The following is an 11,064-nucleotide window of genomic DNA, read 5'->3' on the forward strand; positions in this document are numbered from 1 at the left end:
TAAGTAATCCAAGAAAACTGCTAAAGCTGTATTAAAATCATATGCACTAAAAACAAGTAGTAAATGGCTTAGACTATTGATATGCTGAATCTAGACATAGAAGGGTAGAAGTGAAAGGAAAAATATACCCCAAATATTAATTAGGAAGGAGATCAGGCTCAGAATATCAGCATTATAAGTGATTCCTTATTAAGGAGTCCTTATATCATCACTAATGTTTACCTCTCTGTAAAAAGTGAAACTTCACTGAAGATCTAATGTCTCTCACAATGGCCAATATTACTTTCTTATAACTGATGATTATTGCAGAGTTCCTAAGACTCTTTTATACCCAGTATATTATTATTAATATAACAGTTTTATATTATATTTATGATGTACATGATTGCCTTCATTTTCCAGATATAAAAAGTCAAGTTCAAAGAATAGCCCAGTAGAAAGCAGCAATCAAGTGTTTACAATCATGTCTGCAGATTCAACTGTAATCCCACCTTCCAGTACCTACAGCTTCCTCATCTCCAATATATTTTCCCCTAGATTATGATTTTTTTGTTTCCAGTGTTGAATAAGATCTGTTCTCTTTACCTAATGAGAGAGAGAAAAATATGGATAAAAATTTTATCCTGGATAAAAATTTTTGTCATTTCTGAAGTTTCAGAAACATGCTCTGAGGGACCTTACTCTAGGACTCTTGCCCATTGTGCTCATACACACAGTAAGCAATTGATTAACCCCTCAGAAACATGTGGATTGAAAAGAAAAAATTTTCCAAAGGGCAGAATACTTCTTTCTATTACTAAAAATTCCAGTAGGCAAAATACTTCTTTTCATTAACCTTTATAAATAGTGACTTTTTTTCTACATTCCCCCCACCATACCTAAAAAACAAAATGATCATCATCCAGAAAGTTAAACATAGAGAATTAAGCCTATTTTTAGAGATGTTTTATCCAGGTAAAGCTTGATCATTCTGTGTCCCCCATGAACAGAAGCCTTTGATGATGCTTGTAGTTGCAGGGATGGCCGTTAGAATCCTTATCTCCTGAGCAATTCCATGCTAACGTTGAAATAATTTTATTCCTAACCTCTGTGCCCATCAGTCACCTGAAATCCAGGATGTTCTAATGGGATTTATGGAATGTCTAATAGATCACAGCTTTCTTTGCATCAGTGTCTTCTTTAAACTACAAAATATCTTCTCTTCATAGAGACATGAGAAACATTCCATTTCTACCAGCTATACACAGTGAAATCAGTATGAGGATTCATTTACATTATGAAAGATAAACTATTCTACCAGATTCCCTTATTCTGGATATATACCTATTTGCAAATGATGATTTCACATGTTTATCTAGTATTAAAGACCCAGTGGAACAGGTCACGGATGAGGGGAGGGATATAGGTCGGCAGATAGTAACCTTTGTGTGTCTCACTCCAGGTTGCATGTCTGGCACCTGCCTATATCAATATCCCCAGATTACAGAGGTGGAAAAATGGTCAACAGAAGTCAACTCATCCCAGAATATTTTCTGCTGACTGGCCTCCCTGGTTTAGAGGCCATGTTCCCTTGGTTTATCTTCCCATTCTGCTCTACATATCTTGTGGCCATTGTGGGCAATAGTCTGATTCTGTCTCAACAAAAACACCTCTCTGCATCAGCTGATGTACCTATTTCTTGCTATGCTGGCCTTTGCAGAGCTTGGTGTCTCTGTTTCTACATTGCCCACTGTGCTGGGTAGCTTCCTTTTTGGTGTCGATGAGATCTACTTTGAAGCCTGCCTTTTACAGATGTTCTCCATACATTCATTTTCCATCATGGAATCAGGAATTCTGCTGGTCATGTCTGTGGATGCTTCCTGGCCATCTGCAACCCATTGCGGTTCGCTGCCATCCTGCCCCTCCCCTGGATTGTTGGTACTGGGGCTTCACTTGCACTGAAGAGTGTAATGCTCTTGTTCCCACTGCCCTTTATCCTGAAGCATCTGCCCTTCTGTGGCCACAATATCCTCTCCCACTCCTACTGTCTCCACTCAGATGTAATCCAGCTGCCCTGTGGGGACACTCCGCCTAACAGCATTCTGGGGCTCTGCATCGTTATTTCCACTTTTGGTTTGAACTCGCTGTTCATCGTCACTTCTTATGTGCTGATCTTCTACACAGTGCTGAGCATAACCTCTGGGGAGGGATGGCGGAACGCCCTGGACACGTGTGTATCACATGTCTGTGCAGTTCTTGTGTACTACGTGCCCATAATCGGCGTGGCTCTGGTGCACCGCTTTACGAAGCACACTGCGCCTGCGCTCCATCTGTTCCTGGCCAATGTCTATCTTCTGACCTCCTGTGCTCAACTCCGTCATCTACGGTGTTAAGACCAAGCAGATTCACCAGGGACTAACCCGACTCTTAAGGGGGTCAGGGTCCATGGGATGATTACCTTAAAGCCAGTTGTTTTCCTCACCAAAAGTGGTCCAGGGAAGGAGAGCGTGCTCACCACCTTGTTAAAGTTAGAGAGCTTGATGAGTGTGTAGAGAGGGCACATTTTTATACTATATATGGAATGCAGACTGGTGCAGCCACTATGGAAAACAATATGGTGTTACCTCAAAAAATTTAAAATTGAACTTCCATTTGACCCAGTTATTCCACTTCTAGGAATATATCCTAAGAAGCCTGAAACACCAATCAGAAAAAATATATGTACCCCCATGTTTGTAACAGCACTATTTACAATAGCTAAGATCTGGAAACAGCCCAAGTGTCCATCAGTAGACGAATGGATAAAAAAGCAGTGGTACATATACCCAATGGAGTACTACTCAGCTGTAAGAAAGAAAGATCTCTTGTCCTTTGAGACTACATGGAGGGACCTGGAAAGTAGCATCCTAAGCGAAACAAGCCAAACAGAGAAAGACAAGTTTCATATGATCTCACTGATTTGTGGAATATAATGAACATAACAGTCTGAGGAATGGGGTAGTCCCAGAGACGTGGAAGTGGGGTACAGACTGACAATCCCCAGAAGAGGGGATGGTGAGGGAGAGATAAACCACAGAACTTATATGCATGTATGCATGAACAGTGGACATGGACAACAAAGCTGGGGAAAGGGCAGGGACGGAGAGGGAGGGGGGAATCAGTGGGGGAAAAAGGAGAAACATCTGTAACAAAAATTAATTAAAAAAAGAAAAAGTAACCTAAATTAGAATTGTATAGTATTTTCAGCTATTTTGCTGTATGTGTCAATTTAAAATACACATGCTTTTTAAAGCAAAGATTCTAATTTTTAGCACTGCCCTAGATTTATACTCTGATACCTGTTCATGCAAAATATTAATGACTTGTCAAAATATGTTTAAAGTGTTTGAAGAAATTGAGGGGAATTTATGCTAATAAATTATAAATAATAAATAATTATGTGCAGGAATAACCTACTAAACCTAAAATATCACATGGCTAGAAGTTAATTTTCTATGTGTGAGGATATGGATGGGGAAGTTGTCTGTTTGTTTTTTAGTATTAGTTTTAGTTTTAGGGTTTTGTTTTTTTTTTTCCTTTGACCTATCACACATTAAGTCCATAGGCCCAACCTTATGAAAGACCTGGCTTCTCTTTCTAAAATAAGTGAGATACCTCACTGTGGTCCCACTGCTGACATCTTCATTGTGTCAAAAAGTAAAACAACTGAAGACTTTAGAAAAAATACAAGATAAATAAAACAGCATTTCTACTTAAGCAACTTTGTATCTTGAAACATTGGTGGATAGATGATAGATAGATAGATAGATAGATAGATAATATTTTGACTAAACTAGGAAAAAAGGTGTGACTACATGATTATTTTAAAATACATAAAATTTATGTAAAATTAAGTTTTACACACACAGTGCTCATGCATTTGTGATAGGATACATTAAAATGTGTGTTGCATGTGTTTACATATGTGGGATATTTAAATTTATCATAAAAAAACTTCATGTGGAATGTGGAATTCCAAATATATGCTATGCTTGATACTCCAAAATTCCAAGTGTTTCTCAAAATATGAATTATATAATCCCTGTTTTGTTTTTTTTGCAGAAAAATTAAAGCCTTTTTTTAGAACACTAGTTGATAAACACTATCACAATAAACACAATTATAATAAATACAATAGTAATACATTACAAATAAATTATAATAAACACAAACTCTAATTTTTATATATTTTTCAAAAGAGAGGGGTGATTATTAAATGTATAATGAGTGCTAAGAGTGTTGAAAACTTATAAAGGAAAATTTGACTAAAGGTGTCTCAGAACATAATCCGAGTATAATGGAAAATGACAATCTCCTTTTAGTGTGTATTTTTGCTAAATGTTTTAAATGGGCACTGGTGTCTGGGGAAAAATATACCAACATTCCAAATTCAGCTCAGTGTCCATATGTTTCATTCATTTGATGGTCTTACATCATAGCTTCTGATCTTCTTTAATTCCAGCGAAGTTTAATTCAAATCTGCTTGGGCTTCTCTCACTCTTTGACCATATCCTGGACCTAGTTATGAGCCAGGTATTTTTTGTCTGTTATTAATGTCCAGCAGACCATTTTCTGATCACAGATATTTATCTCTTAAATTCCCCCACTTTCTTATTCACACAAGGTTTGACTTTATTATAACCGGGTCTCACTAAATCTTTCCATTTCTACAAGTCTCTTAGCTACTCCTGACTTCACATATATCTGAATCTAACCTGTCACTTAAAGCTTCTCCTCACAGATTACACAAAGCTCCTTTTCTCTTGTTAAACCAGCAGCACGAAAAGTATGTTTTCAGAACAACTTGTAAAAGCCCTATCAGTATGTCATGGTGGATTTTCAAGCCAATTTTTTCTCTCTTGTCAATCAGAAAATTAGTAAAACACACATACACACAAACACACACAAAACAGCCATCTAAAAATAATCCAAACTCATTGGTTCAGCACCTTTAAATTCTCCTTAACACTGGGTTCTGCAAATGTTCACTCTCTGCTAACTCATGCTAGTCGCCTTATGCTAGGAAGCCCTTATTTATCATACTTTCTGAAAATTCTCCCCATCCTCTGTCTGCAACCCAAACTTTTATTCACAATCGTTTAACCTTTGGGTTCTGTCACCTCCTGATATTAAACACCCTTGATATGCTCTAGATATCAACAATTTTGTGCCTTGCTCATTGCTTGTTAAATGCATATTTATAATAGTGATAAAAGTAAAAGTTGATGACTACAGTAGATTAATACATTATTTCTCCAGTAAATGATATAGCATTAACTAACATTTATGGTGAACTTCTTATGATCCAAACACTTTTTAAAGCAATTTACATAGGTCAATTATTTTATTCTCCTAGTAGATGAATACTATTATTATACTCATTTCACAGAGGTACTGACTCCATACCCTTACTGTTTCCCTTAGGATATCTGGACATTGAGAAGGGGTGTTGTAGTTACCTGGATAATTGTTCCTCAAGAGACTCAAGGACCTTTCCATTACTCCTCTCTCCCCACAACTAATCAGCTCGCAAAGAAGGGAGAAGCATTCCAGCCCTGAGACTAGGGAGAAGTTGATGCCAGCGTGGCAAAGACTTGCTGAAGTGAGCTTCCCCCTTCCCACTTGATACTCGGAGGTCAGCTCTGCTGGTGGTGAGTGTCTGAGGTCATAATCTCCCAGCCTTGACTTCTGAAGCAGCTTCCAGAAGGATTCCCAGCTCTAAACCATAGCTAGCCTTCTAGGCTTTTCCCTAATCAATACCCAGCTTTCTACTCCCTACCTTCCTGAATCTGTGTGATAGAAAAGAGGAAGATTTTCTTAAGCTTGATGGCAGATGAGGAACAAAAGGAAAAGAAAATCAGAGAATGCTATGGATTCTAGAAATAGTTTTGCCATAATAATATCTTGGTGAGTTAATAATGCATATATCTTTTTTTATATGATCATCAATAAGTGTGTCCTTGTTTCCCTCAGAAATGTGGTCTGAGTATCAGTGAGGCAAAGATAAGGAGCCATCATTATTAACAGAAATTTGGGAATAATCAGTCTTTGATCTCTTCTGAGAATGCCTGAGAGAGAGACAGAAAGGCTGGAGGCTACTAACATTCATTGGATGTTTAAAGCTCAGACGAAATAGAGCCACTCTCTGAATTAGGTATTAACATCTCTATCCTTAAAAATAAAGAGAAGGTCATATGATACTTGTCTTTCTCTGTTTGGCTTGTTTCACTTAGGATGATACTTTCCAGGTCCCTCCATGTAGTCTCAAAGGATAAGAGATCTTTCTTTCTTACCGCTGCGTAGTACTCCATTGTGTATATGTACCACAGCTTTTTTGTCCATTCGTCTACTAATGGATATTTGGGCTGTTTCCAGATCTTAGCTATTGTAAACAGTGCTGCTACAAACATAGGGGTACATATATTCTTTCTGATTGGTGTTTCAGGCTTCTTAGGGTATATTCCTAGAAGTGGAATAACTGGGTCAAATGGCAGTTCAATTTTTAATTTTTTGAGTAACACCATATTGTTTTCCATAGTGGCTGTACCAGTCTGCATTCCCACCAGCAGTATACTAGATCTCACTTATTTGTGGAATATAATGAACATAACAGTCTGAGGAATGAGGTAGCCCCAGATATGTGGAAGTGGGGTACAGACTGACTATCCCCAGAAGAGGGGATGGGGGGGAGATAAACCACAGAACTTATATGCACGTATGCATGAACAACGGACATGGACAACAAAGCTGGGGAGAGGGCGGGGAGGGAGGGGGAGGGAGGGATCAGCGAAGGAAAAAGGAGAAACATCTGTAACAAAAATAAATTAATTAATTAAAAATAAATAAAGAGAAGGTGCTTCACAAAGCTTAAGTAGGTAAAGTTGTACCACAGAGAGCACTCACCTCCAATTCTGTCTATGTCCAGGGAGGCAGTGTCCACCACACACCTCCCCTTCTTCCTACTGATTTGCTGTGGCCTATGACATTCTGCTGTGGACCAAATGATTCATTTTAACTTCTCCCTACCTGAAACGCTCATATCATACAGGTACTGAACTCAGGGGTGATGATTGCCTTCTAAGATCTTTTTGTAGGAGGCCTGGTCCTTGTTTGCCTATGAAAACTCTGGAGATAGAGAAGGGAAAGAATGCAAAAAACAAGTAAGAGGGTAGATAGAAAAATAAAAAGAAAATTAAAGAGCATGGAGAGGCAGAGAAGATGGCGGATAACAGGAGAGGGAAGTGTCCAGGTCCAAACATTCCTCAAGATGGGTCCTTTCAGGTCATTTCAATGGTATAGGCAAGATATATGGTGCATAAGACCAAGGGGGCCGCAAGGCCACATGCAGAAGTAACAGCTGCTCAACCCAGAGGCAAACCAGTATTTAGTCTATTTAAAGAGTTAAAAGAGATACGTTTGGCCTTTGGAAGTAAGGAGAGAATATAGAAAAGGCCATAACATGTGAGAAATAGAAATTTCTCTCAAGTTCCCCAGCCATGAGAAGTTCTGATATGTGTGATTATTTCTGGAACTCAAAATCTGTCTCTGAATTTTCCTACCCTAAGTTTGATCACAGCCCACAGCACAATGTTCCCTAAGCTAATATTTGCTGAGGTAAACTACATCAGACTGTGAGAGGTGCAGGCAATGAACTTGAAACATTTTTTTTTTTCCTCTCTCCTATTTTCATAAAAGCAAATTTTATGAAAAAAAATCAACAATTTAACAATCCTAGTACATCAACCCTTTTTACTTTCCCCATGTCGTCCTTTAGCCCTTGTCACAGTGCGGTCTTACATACCCACTGACATGATACTTTCTTCTGCATCATATTACACCCAACCTCTCCATTTTGCCTGGGAAAATTCTACTAATTACCCAGAGGTTGACTAAAATATCACTTTCGGAGGAAAGCTTTCCCTGACTTTTAAATATAAGCTAGATTTTTCTTTCTTTTCCAGGTTCATCCCATTGTATCCTGAACTTTTCTTTTGTAGCATTTAATTCCGTTGTAACTAGCTTCGAAAGACTTCAGGGTATATGACAACTGTATTTCAATAGTTGTAGGAGAAGATATGGTCTTTGGCCTGTGGTTAAAAGTTACAGAGAAGATTTTCTAAGTAGGGCCCAGACATTGTATTGCTAGGATCCTGTATGGTGCATGGCATAACGGAGTGCTGATTGTTTACAGATGTACACAGCAAAGAACTTAATAATAACCAGCATGCAATAGTGAGGTCCCTGTAAGTCCAGCTGCAGCTGACTGGAGTTCACATCTGGGAAGATGCGGACAGGCTTTCAGCAAGTGTGGAAAATGTGCATGTGCAAATATGTGAGCAGATGTACATGGGTGGTGGTGGTGAAGGAGTCGAAAATTACCTTCAAAAGTCCTTTCCACCCTGCGGGTTCAAGATTCTGTTGTTATTCTGGTGCTGGCCAAGACAGTACTTAACTTAAAGCACAACCAATTTTAGAAGGTGTTTATTTTGTTTTTCTCCTCTCTGTTGTCTTCTCCTGCCCAGGAGAACCCTTCTTGAAAGTCTGCTCCCATTGCTGTTGCAGTGTATTCAGGGGTGAGTATAAGTTAGAAAGAAGTTCAAAAGGATGAGGTAGGTTGTCTTTGAAACTGTGGGTCAAGAGATTGTGAATATCATCATGACAATATTTTCATGACCTTTAAAGTCTGTGTACAAATCCACCAACCTTGATTCCTGCCTCCCGATTCTGTCCTTTTGCACATCATCTTTCCAGTTGCTTCCTAGTCCTTTCAAAACCAAAACAGCTAAACCCAGTATGCGTCCAAGCTCCATTCTTTTCAATTTTAATTTTCCAGTCACTTGTTCCAGGCTCTGGTCACTGCTACTTCACAGCCTTACTTTAGATATCATACACACACACACACACACCAGGTATTTTTAGCTGTTTTTTTAATACTTTGCTCTTTGCCTTATAACTATATATTTACCAGTAATATATCTGTTCATGTATTCCTGATATTAGTCTTTACTTATGCTCAGATTGCGTATACATGGCTGTCTCCTCAGCAGCTGTTTAGAGTCAGGCATGTTCACACCAAGACAAGGCAGCAATTTCTCCTTTATCAGATCCAAAATGAGAACTACAATTTAGAGGAATAACTTTCTATCAGCCTTGACTTTCTGATGGAGACTGCAACCCCCTTACTAATGGGAATTTCCTGATGGTATTCACCTGTCAGTTTTCAGGTATGAGATATTTGTCTAACTGTATGTGTGAACTTTGTTTTCTTCTTCTCTTTCCTCAGTGTCCAGGCATCTTTTTCCATTATAATGTTATCTCACTTTTTTATTTCTAATTCTCAAAGTAGCACTGATCCCATGGAATGAGATTTCAACATGAAGAACTCCAATAGGTCTCTGGAGCTCTTACCTACAACATTCATTCTGGTTGGCATCCCAGGACTGGAGGCACAGCACATCTGGATGTCTATCCCCTTCAGCCTGATGTACATTATCATCTTTCTTGGGAATGGCACCATTCTTCATGTCATCAGAACAGATTCTGCCCTACACCAGCCCATGTACCTCTTTCTTGCCATGTTGGCATTGGTTGAAGTTGGTGTCTCTGCATCCACTCTGCCTACAGTGCTAGGCATCTTCCTTTTTGGAACCACTAAGATTAGTTTTGATGCATGTCTTCTCCAGATGTTCTCCATCCATTCTTTCTCCATTATGGAGTCAGCTGTGTTGTTGGCCATGTCTGTCGACCGATTTGTGGCCATCTACAGCCCACTGCATTATACAACCATCCTAACCCTGCCCCGCATTCTTGGCACAGGAGCTGTCATTGGACTGAAAAGCATTATGCTCATGGCCCCATTGCCGATGCTCTTACGGCATCTGCCCTTCTGTGGCCATAATGCCCTCTCCCATTCCTATTGTCTTCACCCCAATCTCATTCACCTACCTTGTGGGGACATTTCTATCAACAATATCTATGGGCTTTTCATTGTTACCTGCACTTTTGGGCTGGATTCACTGCTCATTGTGGTCTCCTATGGGCTTATACTCCACACTGTACTGAATATTGCCACTGGGGAGCAGCGCAAGAAAGCACTCAACACATGCGGCTCACATGTCTGTGCTGTGCTGGTTTATTATGTGCCTATGATTAGCTTGTCAATGGTGCACCGCTTCGGACACCATGTGTCCCCTTTGCTGCATGTTATGATGGCCAATGCTTACCTATTCTTTCCACCTGTTGTCAACCCCATTGTGTATAGTATCAAGACCAAGGAAATTCGTCGTGGCATTGTCCGAATGCTATCAGAGAAGAGATCTAGAGTTTAGACAGAGGACAAAGTAGAACGGGACTTTTTCTCTAATTATAAGTGGTCTGAGATTGCACATTATGTAAATAGTGTTACCTTAAAACATGACGTCTAACAGGAGGTTCTGCATAACATGGCTGTGAATTGGAGTGGGGGTGAAAATGGAGTTGGATTATGTGTAACAGGACAGTATAAAGAATTTATGTTATTTTAAAACATGTGTGACAAGAGGTTTTTTAATACCTTACATAGCTGGTGCAGGAATGCAAGAATTATTTATGAAAACAAAGCACTCCTCATAAGAAAAAGGTAGTCAGAAGCTGGAAGGTGCCCTGGGAAATCTATTGATTCCTATGTTCTAGCAAAAGAGGATTCGGCCCAGCCACTGTGGCTCACTGGTTGAGCATTGACCCATGCACCAAGAGGTCACTGGTTCAATTCCCAGTCATGGCACATGTCCTAGCTGTGGAACAAATCCCCAGTGGGGGACATGCAGGGGCAACCAGTCAATGTTCTCTTTCATTGATGTTTCTCTCTTTCTCTCTCTCCCTCTCCTGTCCTTTCTCTGTAAAAATAAAGCAAAAAGAGTTTTTTTAATAAAAGAGGAGTTGAAATGGATTAGATTCTCTTGAGTTGCTGCTATGAGCTCAATCACAGTAGGACACACTAGCAGCTCAAAGGAGGCTTCCAACACTGGCTCTGATGTGGCATTCACCTGTCCCTACCAAGGTTCCAAC

At 39.4% G+C, this 11,064-nt stretch overlaps 1 protein-coding gene and 1 pseudogene across 1 annotated transcript; both read left to right on the forward strand.

Annotated features, from left to right (window-relative positions):
• Window positions 1–1,496: 1,496 nt before the first annotated feature.
• Window positions 1,497–2,433, forward strand: LOC118628580 (annotated as a pseudogene).
• Window positions 2,434–9,392: 6,959 nt separating this feature from the next.
• Window positions 9,393–10,346, forward strand: LOC118628986 (olfactory receptor 51J1-like). The gene is given in 3 exon segments (XM_036260075.1): window positions 9,393–9,693; window positions 9,696–9,952; window positions 9,954–10,346. Coding segments are annotated over 3 exon segments (951 nt in total).
• The last annotated feature ends 718 nt before the right edge of the window (window positions 10,347–11,064 follow it).

The sequence above is a fragment of the Molossus molossus genome, unplaced genomic scaffold (assembly GCF_014108415.1).
Source record: "Molossus molossus isolate mMolMol1 unplaced genomic scaffold, mMolMol1.p scaffold_m16_p_13, whole genome shotgun sequence".
Taxonomy (NCBI): domain Eukaryota; kingdom Metazoa; phylum Chordata; class Mammalia; order Chiroptera; family Molossidae; genus Molossus; species Molossus molossus.